This window comes from Stenella coeruleoalba (assembly GCF_951394435.1).
Source record: "Stenella coeruleoalba genome assembly, chromosome: 18".
In the NCBI taxonomy this organism is placed as follows: Eukaryota; Metazoa; Chordata; class Mammalia; order Artiodactyla; family Delphinidae; genus Stenella; species Stenella coeruleoalba.
The window spans coordinates 11,105,475-11,125,674 of NC_137164.1; the positions used below are offsets into that span (position 1 = coordinate 11,105,475).

Below are 20,200 nucleotides of genomic sequence, written 5' to 3' on the forward strand. Positions count from 1 at the left end.
CTACCATTTGCCTTATCTGTCTTAAGGTAGCTATAATTACATTATGAAGTATATAAACATATTTCTGAAGCACTAAAGTCTGAAATTCAAGTTATGACATGTCTTTTAACATCAGATTGAATTCCTTGAAAATAGGATCCAAGAAGACAGGCTTTAGAGGCAAGTCTTGAATACTTACAGTTTCAAACACAGCATTAGCATGGGTCTTACTCTACCAATAATGTATTTTTCGTTTATATCTTTAGTTGAAAAATAGCTGTAAACTCAGCCGCTCATTTCTTTGTAACTAAATCATACATAATAATATTGTACAATCGCAGTGGAAATCACCTAGGATTTTCCTTTTGTTAGCCAATAGTTTATTTGTTCTATTGAAAACGTGCTAACAATGTATTCTTTATACTTATTCTAGATTGTAAGTTTGGGAATAACTTCCTAAAACAACGGATGTTAATTGAGTTATGTTAACTTATGTTTTACATGTGGAGTTTCTCCTCACTTAGGATGGCACATTGATGAATTTCAGTGTTTTGAAGTTTGTAATATCGTTTTCATTCGGTAAATTGCAACATCAAATTTTAGAAACATTTAGACTTAAATAAACCTTTTTCTTTTAGTATTAAATCTTTCATCAGGTTGTATTATGAAATATTATATAAATTTTATCTATATATATGGGAAATGCTGATTCTTTTTCTTTCATTTCCTCCAGTCATCATCTATGCAGATTTAAGTATATGTCTTTGATTACAATGAGTGGCCCTAACAAATGTATATTTATGCATTGTAAAGCACTGAAAATCCTAGACATCCGCTACTGTCATTCTATAGATGGAACACACTGTATGTGTAGAGGAAATATGATTATGAAACTACAAGAGTTTTTCTACTGTTTTGTTACTATGAAGCGAAGAGGAATATTTATCTTGGTTTTATTTCTAAGAGAAGAGTTTAATAATCTCATAATAGAACTTATAAATCTGGTTGCAGAGTTCCCCAACAGTACTGTCTCTTGTGGTAGATTTCTGTGTAGATCTATGGTTTATAAAATAGCCTCGCTGAGCTGTATTTTTTTCAGGCATCAGTAACTCTGTAACTTTTAGATTGAGGGAATGCTTTTCTCTAAAACCACCAATTAAGCTTTACCATATCCTGTAAACTAAAATTTAACCCTGTATATCCAAATGCTTTTAATCTTTTGAGAATTTTGTATATATCTGTGATTTAGCTCAGTCTTAATTCTCCAGGGATTCCTGAGACGACCCCTTAGTTTGGACAAAAGACAATAAAAAAAGGCAGAGGACAATATGCTTCTCCATACATTTTAACTGTCGTTATATTTCAGAAAATTATCTTAAGTCTGGGATATCACAAAAAGCTAGTAATTGTGTTGCTTCTCTGGCTAGTATACAATGATCTTATGATTTATATTTCATCCTTTTTGATTTCACATACCTGCTTGTGTTTCAGTTACTGGGTTTGATATGTTCGGGCAAATTAGTTTGTATTTTTTCCCCTCAAACTTTTAATATCCTTGCTTCCAAGTGTTTCATTCTCTGAAAAAGAAAATCTCTGAAATAAAAAATATTTTGTAAATATTATGGGACTAAAAAACAATATATATAGCCTTCATATTACTGAATCTAAACTATAAGCTTAGTCTAGGTATTCTCTCTCTAGTTTTTTAACATTAATGTTTTAAATATTAGTGCTAAGGATGACAATTTAGGATAAATAAAAAAGAAATGTTTAGTAGAGATGATGGAATCCTCCTACATTGATTTCTTTAAGCTTAGAATTAAGTCAGAATATGAAAACTTACAATTACTGCTGAGTACTTCAATTTCTGTTCTTACGTTTTTCTAATTTTTTTTAAAAGTGTTTTGATTATATCACTTAAAGGATGAGCAAGTAAATGTAAGCTACATTGATTAAAACTCTGCCAGCCTTTACAATTGAAAGTTTCTATGATACCTAGCCACTGAAATCCCAGCTTGTATTATGCTCCAAGTACCCTGGATATAGTATTTTAAGGCCAGTTGCCAGAAGATGCATTTTTGACCCAGCATGGTTGTATCCTAATTTCCCCAATGTTGTTGCCTTTTTCTCTCCTGGCATTTCCACAGACAGTTCAGTGAGCTGAAAAAAGCATCTCTCTTTAAAGGGTGGACTAATGAAACACTCAGTTATTTTTCATACATCCTCTTTCTCTACGGGTATTCTAAATACTTTACAAGATAGCAATGAATAAATCATGAAAACATCATAAATAAACTTGTGATTTCTAATGAGCTGCAGTAAATTGTAATGTCAGCTTAAAAGCAGAAGTAAATTTTTTTTCTTCATAGTTTCAATTTTTTCTTTCAAGATAAATGTTTAACAACAGTAAGCCTTGTTAGATAAAGAGTAATAATCTAGAAATTAGAAGAAATGGCTATCAGTAATGGGTCTCTGTAATTAGTTGTGTGACCCTTATCTATTCTCTTTGGTTCTCTGGGACTCAGTTTCCCAACATATAGAATAATGCATTATTTCCAAAAAGTCCCATAAAGTTCCAAATTCCTAGAATAAATGAGATGGCCTTACAGTTTGTCTCAAAAAGTGGCCGATAGTTATGAACTTGGTTAAAAGACCTGAAATCCAGAAAAGATTTGACATGCCCAGTTTCAAAGCTATCACCTGTTTCCAGGTGTTCCCCCACCAAATGCATCTTCCACATTTATGTCAGAGATGTTTTTCTTAAATGCAATACTGATGAAGATTTTGAAACCATTTCTTATTACACAGTAAAGGATGAACTTCTTAGTTTGGAATATAAAGTCCTCATCTTTCACCAGCCGTAAGGATCTATTTGCAGTCCTTCAATCTTTTATGATTTTTCATATCTCTTCGCCTCATGAAGTTTCTAATATTGAACTTTCCTCTTCTTGGCTGATTCCCATTGGTCCTTTTCAATTCAGCTTACTCTTCCCTGATAAAGCTCATCCTTTATGTTTCTGAAAGTTCTTGTGCATAACTCTAATCAGAGTTGTTATTGAAATACATTGCAGTTGATTTATTTGTCTCTTGTATTTTCTTCAAGTATCTCTGACACGGGTTATGTCTTACTTGTCTTGGTATCCCCTAACTTGTCAGTGTAGTTGTATTCCCTTAACCTGTCAGTGCTCAGTAAGTGTTACAGAAGAGAGGGAGCAAGTGGAAAGAAGAAAGGAATTATTATAGGATCCATGAGTGAGATATAAAACTCACTTGTCTTAATAAGTCACTATTTAAAAGCCATTTCTTATCTTCAGTATCTCGCTTTACACTTAGGACAGTTCTTGAGGTGTACAGATCAAATAGTATCCTTTTTACAAAACTCACATAACTAGTTAATGGAGATCCCCAAGACTCTGTCTTTGGACCACTTATTCCATCTATTTGCATTGACTTCTTTGGTGATTTCATCCATGTTCCTGGCATTAAATAACATATAGTCTGATTACTACCAATTTTATGTCTCAGCCCAAACCTGTCTCCTAAACTGAAGACTCATCTATCTGATTGCTTATTCAACATTACTACTTGGATGATTAATAACAGTTATAAAACAACAACAACAACAGAAAAAACTGTTCCAACCATAGCAGTCCCTATCTTAGTTAATGGCAGTTCTGCCCTTCCAGTTGCTTAAGGCAGAAATCTTTACGTAATCTTTGACTTTTCTCTCATACCCACATCCAGTCTTCTGCAAGTCGTGTTTGTTCTGCCTTCTTAATATAGTCAAAATTTGACCCATTGTTCACCAGTTTCAGTTTGCAATTCTGATCCAAACTACTCGCATTTCTTACTTAGATTATTGTAGTATTCTCCTAACCAGTCTCCCCGCCATTTGCCTTTTCCCCCTTGTCTATCCTTAACATAGCAGCCAGCGTGATCCTGTTACAACCTAATGTTATATTGCTCCCCTATTCCTAAGCCTTTAATGGCTGCTGATCCCACTCTGAGGAAAAGACGGCATCTTTACAGTGGACTATAAGGACCTATGATCTGAGGCCCTGTTACTTCTTTAATCTCATCTCTTATATCTCTGCATATCACTCAATCTTCTCAAGTCACACTAGCCTTCTTCCTGTTTGCTATCCCATGACACTCTTCCCTAGATACCCTCCTGGCTTATTCATTCACCCTGTCAGTGTTTCCTCAAATACCACCTTTTGAATATGTCTTCTCTTAGCCAACCTTCCAATAATACTCGTTATTCCTGTCTATGCTTATTTTTCTCACAACACTTACCACTTGGTATACTATATTTAATCATTTATGTTATTGTATTTTCTGTCTCTCCCTATTGAAATGTAAATTCCATGAGGGCAGAGATTTTGTCTGTTCTATACATTGCTATATCTCAGAACTCAGAACAGTCCCTCACACGTCAGAGTTAAATGAATGAGCAAATCTTAAGATCACACCCCAAATCTATGGCTTTGAGATAGGATGAATTCAATGATGGAAAATTTTACACTTACATGTATTTTGTAATACACTCAATGTATTACAAAACATATAATTAATCACTCAGTGAAACATTTTGTTGAAGTGAATTAGATAGAATAGTTTTCTGGCTTGTGCTACTTTGATGATAACCTTTACAGCCTTGGCACATGTATAGATTATATGTAGTATAAAGGAATTTTCCACTTCTTTATAGTTTTCAGTCTTAAAGTTGTGGGACAGAAGTGTGAAATTGTATGGGAAAATATGGAAAGAATATTCATAAGATAAAATAATGCATTTTTTAAAATGTGTGTAGTGTAGAGTATTCTAGATATCCATCAGTATGACTGGCAGATCTAGTAGAAGAACGGAATATGTTAATAGTTTAGATTGTTGGCTCAACTTTTGTGGCTATATTTTTGAAATCCAGATAAAAATTGTATGCTCACCCTAGAAAAAAGTATATACTCTAAAAATTTGTGTGTTTTTATGCACCCTAATGGGGTACCCACAATGGGTACATAGACTCCTAGGTAAGCCTTTTGATGTAGGGGGGGATAAGTAACCAAGTGGAAAATGTTGACTAAGATTTTGTAAAAGCTGAAAATTTTTACTTTCATATATAAGTAGTTGCAAATACATAATAACATTCCAGAAAATAACTAATACGCTATCAACACATACTGGCAAGTATAAACATTCAAATAATTTGTAAAATATATTGCTTAGGAGAGAGAATGGTCTGAGGTGTTAGGGAATGGGTAGTGTTGGTGAAGAAATGATATTAAGGACCAAAATGGACAGTCCTCTGATTCTAGATAAACAATTTCGGCATAATAATCGAAGGGGAAATAGTAGTTCTAACAAATACATAAAATTATGGATTGAAAAAGAATTGGAGAAATCAGTCAAACCAGCTTCCCACCTCTCTCACCACCACTCTTGTGACATGGTCGTCCTATCCCTTTGAACACATCAGTGTTTGGAAACTGGTGCTCATAAAAATTACTAGAGAGTTCTTTACCCTGTTGGCCCTAATCTGGTATTTGGAGATACATGGAAATTTCATCTTGTTTCCTTGTCAAATGCCTTCAGATTTTAAAAAATTGGTGTAATTTTTTCTCACGTCTTTACTATAATTTTCTAGACTCTCAGTCTTTCCTGATATGACTTGTGTTCTAGATCTACTGTCATCCTAACTGTTCTTTTATGGACATGATGCTTTTTGTCATTATTCTTGAAATATGGTGCCTAAACCTATACATAGGACTTTATGAGGTCTGACAGTCACAAAGTATATCAGGATTATTGCTTCTTTGACTCTGGATACTGTTGCTGAGGTAGACCCAGATCGCATCAGCACTTTTGGGAGCCATAGCAATACTAATGATAGCTAAAATGTTTGGACCACTTATAATATTCCAGGTAAAGTGCTAAGCATTTTATATGCAGTATATCCTTTTATCTTTGTAACAATCTTATGAAGTACAAACTATTATGTCTTATTTTAAAGGTAAGGAGAATGGAGCTTAGAGAGATTTATTTGCTTACTACCTTAGACATATATATACTACCAAAGTAAAATAGATAGAGGTAGAATTCTAACTCAGGTCTGTTTGACATTAAAAACTGGGCTTCTAGACACTGTACTCTATTTATATCCCATGTTGTACTAACTACCAGACTGCTGAGTTTGCTGTCAGTGAAGTGTCTGGAGGCTTTCATGTCAATTGCTATTAAATCAGATGTTTTTAGAAGTTTTTTAGTAGAAAGGCATTTAATGTTGTTTGCATTTATTTACAAGCCATCATTACAGGTTGTTGAGATGAAAATTTTTTCCCTCATTCATATAACTAATTTTTCATAATACATATCTCATACCCTCAGTACTTGACAAGATGCCTGTAGTAGCCTGTTACAGAGAGCTTTTGTACAAAGTTGGTAATGATCGGTTTCCTACCATCTACAAATTTGTCTCACAGCACTGTCAATCAGCCTGTGTTTCTGTATTTTATCCATAAGGATTTTAATGAGAGATTTAGGGAAAAATATTGTAGTTTTACTAATGACTTCTTTTCAAATCAAGAATTGATCATTTTCTCTTCTTTCTAGATAGGCAATGAAATAGTTTAGAAGTTTAGGGAAGACTTTTGATGATAAATCCAAAATATTAGTTTGGTTTCTTTTCTATTGATCTTTATGTAGATCACTGTAACTAAATACCTTATCTTGGAAGCAGAGAATTATTTCACTTTAGAAAATGGTAACAGTTATTAACATTTATAAGGCGTCTCATAATTGACAAAGTTCTTTTAAATATAGTCTCATTTAATTTCTCCAGTCATATGTGAAGTGGCATTTGTCTTGCCATTTGTACTGAAAAACTGAAATTTAATATCACATAGCTTGAGAGTGATTTAGTTCTCAAGCCTTAATCTTCTAACTCCACATCCTGTATTCTCCATAATGTCACACCACCTCTCAGTGAAATAAATGAAGGTGTTCGATGAGGAATGATCAATGAAGGGATTGAAAGCATAGTGTGTGCTTCTGGAAATTTAATAAGATAGTTGAAAGTTCAAGGTTGAGTCTGATGAATTTGACACTATCCATTAAGGAAAAAAAAAAAGTATCCAGAAAGAGATAATGAAGATTTTTGTCACGAGTAAAATTATTTAAGATTATAATTACTTTGGTCACAAAAAAGTTTTAAATACCCCTAAAATTGAAAATAATAATTCTTATAAATTTAGATTTTTTGTATTGGCAAAGTCATTTTTCTTTGAAAATCATTGGTATTAAGGAAGTTTAAGCCATAGACTTATTTGACAATGAGCCATTGATATAGTTTCCTTTAAGTAGAACTTTTTAATGAGAAAATTATAAAATATAAATACATTTAAAAGACCTAGTTTAGATTGGATATTTTTTACTCTCAGTCATTAGTTTTCAAGCATTATATTTGAACTTAAAATATCTCATACATCTACTTTCTAGATAAATAAGTTCAATGAGTAATGCTTGAAAGTATTTATTAAATGGAGTTGGAATGCTGTAAACTTTGAGAAAAATGAAGCTTCACTGAAAGGAAGTAAAGATATTTATTATGTTAAAGAAATAGTTTCTTTATCTTTTAAATTGACTACTATTCACATCCATTTATTATTTAGGGTTAACACAGATGTTAAGTTCAGAAATTTTTTTTTATGAAATTCATTTAAATATGCTAACGAAACATGAGGAAATTTTCAACTTCTAAGTTCACAAAGTTTAGAAGCTAAATAGATCTCTTACCAAATGTCTGTTGTATACTCTCAGTTCTCTTTCGTTATAATAGCATTCCTACTATGAAAAACAACTCAATTTTGTTCAGGAAAATAAAGTTTAATTTTATTATGCCATTAGTTGTTATTCCATATTTCTTGGCTTAATATTTAGCTTTACTATGAGGAAGCTTCAGAATTTGGCTTTCAAACGTTTTTATGACTATTTTCCACATTTAGAATATGATAGAGATAGGATGAACATTATATGTATGTATGTTTTCACACAAAAAAAATCCCTATATGCATATGAAAAATCTAACTTGAGCACGCATTTTTCCAGTTTTCCCAGATTCATGATTATAGACCACATGTCATCTTAAAAAAGATTTGCAAATTTTAGATTCTACATAAATGTTTGCCAAATGAATTATAATAGTTAACACACTTTACAATATATCCTTAATGTCTATATCCTTTTCACCAATTAAGTTGGGATCAGGAATTAAAAAAAAAAAAAAAAGGCAAAAAGAAAGAAAAGAAAATTTGATGTTGATTACATGTATCTGCCATAGCAGGATTAGAATTCATCTTAGACCTTGTGTTATTTTTCATCATTTCTTGGCAGGAGTGTCGTGGTCCCTGTTAAGAAGCCCCCTCCAGGTAGTTTAGCTGTAACCACTGTAGGAGCCGCTGCTGCTGGAAGTGGGCTGCCAACAGGCAGTACCTCTAATATATTTGCTGCTACTGGAGCTACACCAAAAAGTATGATTAATACAACAGGTATTGTCTTTATCTATTTTTGTGATACCTCATCTTTTTCTTTCTGTTTTCTGTATCTTCATTTCTTCTGCTTATTTGATCTTAAAAATTAAAATACCCTGATCATTTAAGATTACCTTAACCTTTAAGAAGGTTATTCTTCATGTTATCTTTCAGAATTTATGGTTCTAGGGTGTACTTTTTAGTTTGAGAACACTGTGGGTTTTGTTTTGAGTCTTCTCAAAACATGATGCTATTTACTTTCAGAGTGAACTCAGTTTGCTGAAAGATATTTGGGGAGCAAAACCAAAAGATAATTTGAACACTGACATTTGATACATAAAAATTAGTAAATTGTACCAAGAATATCAAGGTATATTAAATATATTAGTGACAGAAAACAGATTTAGTGACATTTACTGGTTGAAACCTAATATGTATTTTTTACCAAGCTCCCCTGAGAACCTTGACGATATGCAAGAGCCTCAACTTGACAAAACGTGCATGTGAATAAGAACCATTGTTTGACATTGAATTAATTTATATACTTAGATTACAATTATATCCAATTCATTGTCCAACATTTTCCTAATAATTCTAGAAACAGAAAATTCCAAATCACTACAGATTTTAAAAGCCTGCCTAAAATAACCTTTTTTTTTTTTTGTAAATTTCCAGAAATGTTCCTGTTGATTATTAGCTAAATAAATCCTTACCCAAATCTTTGTGATTCCATTTTAGGTATTTATACAACGCAAGATGATCCCTGACTTTTCTTCCCTGACTATAGTAGCCTTCTCTTCTCCAAACTGTATAGCCTTGAACTTTTACATCTATTATCATTACTTAGATTATTCCCATTTTTATTAATTTCATAGCTCTTCTTTGTGCTTTCTGTATTTATCTTGTTTATCATACCACCTCAGTCTGACATATCATGAACAGCACATTTATGGGGTTGTAGTAAGTAGAATGTACTCTATCAAGCATATTTATGTTAGTAAATAAAAATCATTAATGGAATTGTGTTAAAAAACAAAACATCTTTGATTTATGTATAGATATATATATAAATATTTGTATCTGACTTATCTGAAAACTTTATATAAAGTTTTTTCTATCCAGTTTACAGTCTTACTCCTTATACTCATTCTGCTTTCTAGAAAAAGGAATAAAAATGTTTTCCTTTTACCGAAATGTATACTCAGAAAAGTGTTAAGATTTTTAAAATATACCAATGTAGTAGAAAGAAAAAATCTACATTTGGTGTTTATTGACTAAATCCTTACTCTTTAAGAGATAAGTAAATGAAAAAGCAAGTCATCTCTCTTTTATCTTTATTTGAAACAAGGTATGATATTTTCCTTTAATTCCTATTCTATGAATTAATAATAGATATGGGAAATGATGGTAGCTAGAAGTCCAGTGATAGTATAAAGCATATACTACAATAAAAAAATGTAAGTAATGAACATCCTCCTTAGAAATACATATATACAGATACACAAACACACACACAAAGAAATTGAGGGCCAACATCTAAACTGGACCCAAGACTCGTTTAGATTTTGACATATACATGCTGTGTAAGTGTTGTGAAAATCCCAGTTTTATGGGAATTAGTGTTAGATAAGATAAAGGTAAGATAATATTTAGGAACACTAGATGTCCCTCAACTCCACTGCTATTTAATATACTTACATGGTGTTAATATAGGAAAATCTGTTCTAAAATGGCGTCTTCATATCGTTGAGGAGAACTCATTATTTTAAAATCGGGTACAAATCTTATACTCATTATAGCCCTTCTTAAGCAATCATTTTATCAAAATAAGCACTGATGCTGCAGTGCCACAAATTTATGTTGAGATAGTTTATTGCAAATTATATCTTATATGATGAAAACTAAAAATATAACAATATAGCAATAAAAACATAAATTTTTCACATCTAAATTTGCATTGTTTTATCAGCCTCATTTTATCTAAAATTATTTTCATTTGTTGATGTCTTTTATTTATATCCCATTTGTAATATGTAGTTTTGTTTAGAGTAACATAAGTAAATAAACTGGATTTTAATGCAATAGCTATTTTTAATAATTATAAAGAGTTATTAGTGTACCGATGACCAAATGATTTTTTAATGGCCAAATTCTATTTTGAAATTCAGATGAATATTTTTTTCAAACTCAGATAGTAATGATGTAATGAAAATTATTTTGTTAAATAAATTTATACTTAAGGCTAAAAATTATTATTTTGGGAACAGGTGCCGTGGATTCGGGGTCCTCTTCTTCTTCCTCCTCTTCTAGTTTTGTGAATGGTGCTACCAGCAAAAACCTTCCAGCTGTACAAACTGTTGCTCCAATGCCAGAAGATTCGGCTGAAAATATGAGGTATACATAACTATTTGTTTTTTTACTCCTTTTACTCCCTTCCTCTCACCTCAAAAATAGTGAAACAGAATACATTAAATACAAAGATATAGTTAAGAATTCTTAAGAATGTTTAATTATGTATTTTGTGATTATATCTCATAATTGCAATGTTTTGATATTTTTAGATAGTTATTCATTATATAAAAATCATTTATTATATTTCAGTCTAAACTGAGAGATCTTGAATGGTTTTCATGATCTGACTTTCCTGAGTTTATAATCCATTGTCATATAGCACATTACTGTTTCCTGTAAGGTAGAAACATGCAAACGTGGCACCATGATAAAATGGGACATCTTTGGGGTGGTGAGTTTAAAATATAGACTTTCAAAATAAATCTGCAGAGTTATATATAACATATATAATTGGAAGTTGAATCACCAAACATTATCTTTTCTATCGCGATTAATAGATAAAAATGATTTGCAGTAGCATGTCAGAGAGAATTCCTAGAAGAGTTTGACCAAAATGCTTGGAGTTAAATTGCACATATACATACACACAGTATGTGTGTGTATTCACGTTTTTAATTGAAGTGTAAAAGCTCAATGAAAGAACGATGTTATGTTACTATCACTCAAGGCAAGAAATAGAACGTTACAGGTACCACAAAGCCCCCACCTTTTGCTCCTTTTTTTGCCACTATTCTTGCTCCTCTTCAAATTCATCACTCTGACTTAATACTAGATTAGTTTTGTCTTTTTTGAATTTTATATGAGTGGAGTTGCACGGTATGTATTCTTTTTGTCTCTGGCTACTTTTTCTCAACATTATATTTATGAGATTTATCTGTATTGCCTGTAGCAATAGTTTTGTTCATGTTCATTCCTTAGTGGTTGTATACTACAATTTATTAATCTATTTTATTGATGATGGGCATTTGGAATTTTCCAGTTTGGGACTATTGCAAATAATGCTGCTTTTTTACATAACAGTGCTGCTTGTACATTACTCTTGGGTATACTACACATTTGTATGCATATCTGTTGGGTAAATAACTGAATGGAATTGCTGATTCATAGTGTTTGTGTATGTTCAGTTTTACTAGATAATGCCAAATGTTTTCCGAAGTGGTTAATGCAAGTTTACTAACTCATTAGCAGCGTATGAGAGTGCCTAATTTTTTATATCTTTAACAATACTTAGTATTGTCACTTTTACATTTTAGCCATTTTGGTAGAAGTATAGTGGTATTTCATTGTATTTTTAGTTTGTATTTTCCTGATAGTTAACAAGGTTGAGCACCTTCTTATATATTTATTGGTCTTTTGGTTTTCCTCTTTTGTGATTTCCCTGTTGGAATCTCTTACTCATTTTAAAACGTTGAGTTGTCTTCTTAATTTGTAAAGTCTCTTCTCCTTATGCATTTTGAAAATGAGCCCTTTGATGATTATATGTTGTATATATATCTTCTCCCATTCTGTGGCTTTTCTTATTATCTATGTGATATGTTTTGATCAACACAAGTTGTAAATTTTAATGAAACTCAATTTATCGAGTTTTTGTTTTTCGGTGCTTTTTATGTTATAGATGAAATCTTTGCCTACATTTTCCCCATCTCATCCTCTGGCTGCTTTATTTGTGCTTTTTATATTTAGATACATAGTTCATCTGGAATTGAGTTTTGTGAATTTTATGACGTAGGAGTACTATGGATGTCAAGATGACCCAGTGCCATTTATTTGAGAAACTCTCCTGTCTCCCATGCTCTGCCGCTTTTGTCACAAATCAAGTGTTCCTGTATACTGGATTCTGCTTTGGCACTCGATTCTACCCAATTTGTCTGTTTGTCTATCCTTGTGACATACTGTCATAATTAGCTTTAGGTTTAATAAGGATCAGTATCTGGATAAGTAATGTCTTCCCATCCTGTCCTTTTTTTTTTTTCCAAGGAAGCCTAAGCTATTCTTGATGCTTTGCACTTCCATTTAAATTTTAGAATCAGTTTATCAGTATCCATATTGAAAACAACTTGCTGGGATTTTAGCAAGGAATGGAATTTATAGATCTGTTGCAACTGGAGTTATATTTCATTTATAGATCTCTTTCAATATTGTGACTTCCAAACTATGAACAGCTTCTATTCCTCCCATTTCTTTAGTTTTTAAAAAAATTTTTTTCCAGTAATGATTTTTAGATTTTTATGTAGAAGTCTTATATGTTTTTTATATGATATATTCTTATAATTTAAGTATTTTGTGTTTGTATCTTCGTTTCTCTAGTTTCCAAAATAAATTTATTGAGATCATTTGTTTATATTGTTTAAGCTCAATTTAAAAATACTCAATTTGACTGTACATTTTAACGAGTTTTGAACAGTTTATATGCCCATACAACCGCTACCGCAATGAAGATGTAGAATATATTTATCACTCCATATCGTTCCCTGTGCCCCATTTATAATTTACCCCATCCTTCCCCAGGCAAGCATTTATATGCTTTTTAATATCATAATTTAAATTTGTGTTTTCTAGGATTTCACATAGATGGAATCATATAGAATACACTTTCTTGTGCCTACCTTCTTTCACTCAGATTTTGAGATTCATTCATGTCTTTTTGTTTATGAGTAGTCCATTCCTTTTTTTTCTGTGGAACGCGGGCCTCTCACTGTTGTGGCCTCTCCCGTTGCGGAGCACAGGCTCCGGACGCGCAGGCTCAGCGGCCATGGCTCACGGGCCCAGCCACTCCGCGGCATGTGGGATCTTCCTGGACCGGGGCACGAACGCGTGTCCCCTGCATTGGCAGGCAGACTCTCAACCACTGCGCCACCAGGGAAGCCCAGTCCATTCCTTTTTATTCTTGAGTATTATTCTGTTATATGGCTATCCCACTATTTATTTATCTCTTCACTTGTTGATAGACATCTGGGTTTTTTCCAGATTGGGGCTAGTATAAATAAAGATTCTATGGACATTTGAATTGAATACAACTGTATTGTAGACATATGATCTTGGGTAAATAGGAATAAAACAACTGGTTGAATAGGAAGTATAGGCTTATCTTTATAAGAAACTACTGAGCTGTTTTGCAAAGCAGTTGTATCATTTTATATTCCTTTCAACAATGTGTAAAAGTTCCATTTGTTCCATATTTTTGTCAACACTTGGCATTCTCAGTCTTTTTAAGACTTTATAATTTAAGACTTTTCTGGGTTATCATATCTCATTTGGATTTATTTTCCATTTTCCTAATGATTAAAGATGATGAGTTTTTTTTCTGATATGTTAATGGACCGTTGAAATCTTTTGCTATTTTTTTAAAAAGTAGGGTTGTTTTCTTGTGAAATGTCACCATTCTTTATGTATTCTGATTGTATGTCCTGTGTCAGATATTCCATTCTGTGGCTTATATTTTCATTTTGTTAAAATTATTTAGAACAGGAAGTTTCTAATTTTCACCAAGTCCATCGTTTCAAAAAATCTTTTCTTTTATGGTTTGTGCCTTTGTATCTTAAGAAATCTTTACCTAGCCGAAAGTCATGAAGACATTCTCATATATTTTCTTCTAAAAGTTTTGTAGTTTTAGCTTTTATGATTAGGTCTACGATCCATTTTCACTTAATTTTTGTGTGTGTGTGGTGAGGTAAAGTTTCAGTTTTGTTTTTATCCATATGTATATCAGTGTTTCAGCACCACTGAATTACCTTGGCACATTGGTATAAAATCAATTGGCTGTCTATGCGTGAACCTATTGCTGGACTCCATACTACTTCATGATCTATATGGCTGTCCTTATGCCAGTACCCCACTTTATTACTATAGCTTATAGAATATCCTGAAATCAGGTAGTATAAGTCCTCTAACCCTGTTCTTTTGACCGTTGCTTTGACTTTTCTAGATTGTTTGCATTTTCTTACATGTTTTAGAATGGGCTTGCCAATTTCTAAAAAAAAAATCCTGTTGAAATGTTAATTAGGATTGTGTTGAATATTTATTTAAATTTAGGGAGAATTGATATCTTAATAATATTGAGCCTTCTAATCTACAAACATTGTCTATAACTCCATTCATTGAGGTTTTTAATTTCTCTAGCAACTTATTATAGCTTTCATTGTAAAGGTCTTGTACTTAGTTTTGTCTTTTTTTTTATTAGTTTTTCATGTCTTTGATGATATTCTAAATTAAAATTTTTACTTGGGCTTCCCTGGTGGCGCAGTGGTTGAGAGTCCACCTGCCAATGCAGGGGACACGGGTTCCTGCCCCGGTCCGGGAAGATCCCACATGCCGCGGAGCGGCTGGGCCGGTGAGCCATGGCCGCTGAGTCTGAGCGTGTGGAACAGGAGAGGCCACAACAGTGAGAGGTCCGCGTACCGGAAAAAAAAAAAAAAAAAAAAATTTTTACTTTAAATTTCCAATTTTGAGTTAGAAGCCAAACAAAAAAGGATAAACACTATATGTTTCCATTTATATAAAATGATAGAAAATGCAAGTAAATTTTCTTAACAGAGAGCAAATTGATGATTGTCTTGTTAATTATATCTCAATAGGACTGAAAACAAAAAAGAAAGATTTTGTGTGTTGGTAGTATATAGAAAGACAACTGACTTTTGTACACTGATTTTATGTCTTGCAATTTTGCTTAATCCACTTAAATTTAGTAGTCTTTGTTAGATTGTTTAGACTTTTCTCAACTCAATATTATCTGTAATTTCCTTATTATTTTCTGTGTGAAAGATAATGTCACTTGTAGCTTTAGTGTTATTTATTCTTGTAGCTTTGAGATTTCACCAGTGGAGCCATCTCTGCCTGGAATATTTTTTTTACTGGGGAGGTTTTACAAATTAAATTCTTTCATTGGATAAGTGACTATTCAGATTTTCTGTTTTCTTTTTGCATCTGTGTTGGTCATTTGTGACTTCTAGGAATTTAGTCATTTTATCTAAGTTATTGGATTATTGCCATAAAAGTTTTTCATAATTTTATTATTATATTATTATTTTAAAACACCTGTAGGATCTCTAATGATGTTTCCTCTTTCATTCCTGATTTTGTAATTTATGCCTTTTCTCATTTTAGCATTATTAGAGTACCCATTGACTTTTCAATATTATAATTTTCCCCCCAGAAATTAGACATTAAATTCATTAATTTTTTTTCTGTCTCTATTACATCAAATTCCACTCTTTTTATTTCCTTTTAGTTATTTCAGGTTTACTTACTTTTCTCTTTCTAGATTTTTAGGGTGGAAACTTAGATCAGGAGTCTATAAACTACAGCCCAGGGACCAAATCTTCCTGCCATCGTAAACTTTATATATAAACTTTGTGTAAATAAACTTTTATTGGAATACAGTCACATCATTTGTTTATATATTGCCTGTGACTGCTTTCACATTACAATGGCAGAGTTAAGTAGTTGCAACAGAGATAGTATGCCCTAAAATCTTAAAATATTTAGTATCTTACCCTTTACAGAAAACATTTGCCAATCCCTTGCTTAGATCTTTGATTTTAGATTTCTTCTTTTCTATTACGAGCATTTAAAGCCATAACTTTTCCACTAAGCACTGTTTTAGCTGTATTTCAGAAATTTAATGTTGTTTTAATTTTCATACAGTATTTTCTCTAAGTTCCTCTATGATTTCTTCTTTGACTTCTAAGTGTTTCAGAGGTGACTTTGGAGATTGACCTTTCTCAGTATAATGCCATGAGGTCCATCCAAGTGTTGTGTGTATTAATGGGTCCTTTTGTATTTCTGAGTATTATTTCATGGTGTGGATGTACGACCGTTTGTTTAACCATTCACCCACTAAAAGACATTCGGGTTTTTTCCATTTTTGGCTAGTACCAAAAAAGCTACAATAAACATTTGTTTTTATGTGAACATGCATTTTCATTTCTCTGGGATAAGTGCCCAGAGTGAGATTACTGGGCTAATATGGTAAGTACCTATTTAGTGTTATAAAAAATTCCCACCAGCAATGTATGAATAGTCCAGTTTCTCTTCATTTTCACCAGCATTCGGCATTGTCTTTTTTTTTTTTTTTTAAGGCCATTCTGGTAGGTATGTAGTGATATCTCATTGTGGTCTTCATTTGTATTTTCCTAATGGATGATTCTGAACATCTTTTTGTGTGCTTATTTTCCATTAGTGTGTTCTCTTCAGCAAAATGTCTGTTTATATCTTCTGCCCATTTTATAATTAGATTGCTTTTTCACTTTTGAGCCTTAAGAATTCAGTATTCTAAGTACACGTCCTTTTTCAAAATTGTTGTTTCCAAGTATTTGCTCCCAGACTGTAGCTCGTGTGTTTCGTCCTCTTAATAAAGTCTTTGGCAGAGGAAACTTTGCATTTTTATTGTAGTCTAGCTTATGATGTCATGTCTAAGAACTCTTCACCTCACCTTAAGTACTGAAGATTTTCTCCTGTGTCTTCTATAAAGTTCTGTGGTTTTAAGTAGTAGTTTTAGTTTTAAGTCGGGGTCCCATTTTGAGCTAATTTATGTGTAAGGTGTGAGGTTTATGTCCAGGTTTATATTTTTTCCTGTGAATGTCCATTTGTTGCAGCACTATTTGTTCGAAAGACCATTCTTCCTCATGAAGCATTTTTAAGATCTTTTAAGGCAGATCTAGGGTGGCCTTTATTCTTGGGCTAATTTTGCCACTTAGAAAGTGTGCTGGATTTCTCCTGAACGCTCAGTATATCTAAGGAGGTCCCTCCTTTTTGGCCAGAGGGAACGCAGACAATTCTAGACCTGTGTGAGATGTAGAAGATGCCTGTTATGACTCCTCCATAATTGTTCTTTCTTCAGAAGTTGTTCTACTCTAATCTTGGGAGCTTTCAGGCATCCCATACCTAGATTGTTACTCAGCCAAAGATTACTGTGCTCTCCATACACCTTCCTCTTGCATACTATGCCCTCCAAATTCTATTCACCTTTGCCTCCTTGAACTACAGTTTTAATCTTGTCAACTGAGAAAGGTTGCTGGATTCTGTATCTGCCCTAATATGGGAAATACCTCCATGTAGGAAATCTGGGTGATGGTGGGACTCACCTCATTTGTTTCTCTTTCCTCAGGATTTTGTACCCCACATTTTGTATGAAAATAGTTGTTCTCCGCATTTTGTAAAATTTTCTAGTTGTTAGCATGGGAGGTAATTGTAGACCATCTTAACCCCTTCAAGGTGAAAAGTAGAATTTGATACTTACGTTTCCTAATTTATCTATAATTCTTTCTAACTAAGCATGTATGGACAGTCATTTGATCCATGAATGTTGAAAGTTTTATCCCCCATTATACAAATACTTACACCTTTTTATTTCTTTTTCCTGACTTATAGTATCACCTAGTATCTCCAATACAGTTTTCTATAGAAGCGGTTAGAAAAGGCATTCTTGTCTTCATCTCAAATGAAAAGCTTTGAACATTTCATCATTAATTATGATGTCTCCTGTCTATTTAATAAAGATACTTTTTATCAAATTTAAGAATTCTCTTGTGTTTATAATTAACCAAGTTACCATCATTATGGGTATAGAATTTTATCTCTAAAGAGAGGGTAAGTCATGGAGATGACCATGTGGTTTTCCTCCTTTTTCTGCTAACATGGTCTATGATATTGACTTTTAATTTTAAAAATGCTAAACGAACCTTTAATTCCTGAAAGAAATCCAATTTCTTTGTGATGTAAAATCTGTTTTACCTTTTGAAGAGCTTATGTAAGATTGGTATTTTTTATTTGTTTTTCTTTGTTTTCTAAAATATTTGGTAGAGTTCACAAGCAAAGACATCTGATCCTAGATTTCCTTTTTGGGGAAAGTTTTTAAGTTAAAATGTTACAAGTATCCCCAGATTTTCAGTTTTTGTCCTGTGTAAGTTTTGGTAGATTCTGTTGGCATAATGTAGTTCATAATATTCTCTTATTATTATTTTAACATTCATATAATCTGTAAGAAAGTCCCTCCTTTTTATTCTTTTTTTTTAAATAAATTTATTTATTTAATTTATTTATTTTTGGCTGCATTGGTCTTCATTGCTACACGTGGGCTTTCCCTAGTTGCAGCGAGCGGGGGCTACTCTTCGTTGCAGTGCATGTGCTTTTCATTGCAGTGACTTCTCTTGTTGAGGAGCATGGGCTCTAGGCACACGGGCTTCAGTAGTTGCGGCTCATGGGCTCAGTAGTTGTGGCTCACGGGCTTCAAAGTGCAGGCTTAGTAGTTGTGGCGCACGGGCTTAGTTGCTCCACAGCATGTGGGATCGTCCCGGACCAGGGCTCGAGCCCATGTCCCCTGCATTGGCAGGCAGATTCTTAACCACTCTGCCACCAGGGAAGCCCCCTCCTTTTTATTCTTGATGCTTATTATGAGCTTGTTTCTGCTTTCCTTCCTTACTTCCAAGTCTTGGCAGTGATTAATCAATTTTATTCATATTGCCATTAAGAAACATTTACTAGAGAGAAGTAACAAGAAACTGTTAGGTTGAAGTTTATACCTTATTATCTTTTCCTTAGTGCAGTGGATCTTAAACATCAGTATGCAACAGAGTTACATGGGAGACCTGTTAAAACACATTGCTGAGCCAATATGTAGTTCTCGTTCAAGACTGAAGGCCTGAGAATCAGGAAAGTTGATGGTATAAGTTCCAGTATGGAAGCTGAGAGGCTCAAGACCCCAGAAGAGCTGATGTTTCAGTTGAGTCTGAAGGCCAGCAAAGACCAACTATCAAGTAGAAGGGGTTTTCTCTTATCTAGCCTTTTGTTCTATTCACGTCTTCAGTTGAATGGATGAACACACACACATTAGGGAGGACGGTCTGCTTTGTTCAGTCTACCCATTCAAATTGTAATCTCATCCAGAAACACCCTAACAGACACACCCAGAATAATATTTAATCAAATGTTGGGGCACCCTGTGGTCCAGTCAAGTTGACACATAAAATTAACCATTACATGAAGTGATCTTGGTGTGCTGGCTCTAAGAATACACTTTGAGAAATAGTGTTTTACGTGATCATCTTCTAGATTGCAGCATTAATTCCTGATTTATATAAGTCCTCTTCCCAGACAATGTATGGATCTCAGTGTAGCTTAACTTCATCTACTCCAAATTTGGCAAATACACTTATACATATGTGTATGCATGTGTGTGTGTGTGTGTGTGTGTGTGTGTGTACATAAAATTGTAAATGCAAGGGCTTCCCTGGTGGTGCAGTGGTTGAGAGTCTGCCTGCCGATGCAGGGGACACGGGTTCGTGTCCCGGTCCAGGAAGACCCCACATGCTGTGGAGGGGCTGGGCCCGTGAACCGTGGCCGCTGAG

The 20,200-nt window shown here is 33.2% G+C and overlaps 1 protein-coding gene across 8 annotated transcripts in view; it reads left to right on the forward strand.

Moving 5' to 3' along the window:
• Positions 1-20,200, forward strand: part of NBEA (neurobeachin) — a 630,595-nt gene that overhangs the window by 242,277 nt on the left and 368,118 nt on the right. For 7 of the 8 annotated variants that reach the window (XM_079902587.1, XM_079902590.1, XM_079902583.1 and 4 more), the window contains 2 exons: positions 8,368-8,522; positions 10,772-10,898. In XM_079902587.1, coding sequence (XP_079758713.1) covers positions 8,368-8,522; positions 10,772-10,898 — 282 coding nt within the window. The remainder of the gene's footprint in view (positions 1-8,367; positions 8,523-10,771; positions 10,899-20,200) is intronic. The other variant, XM_079902585.1, reaches the window with a different exon arrangement.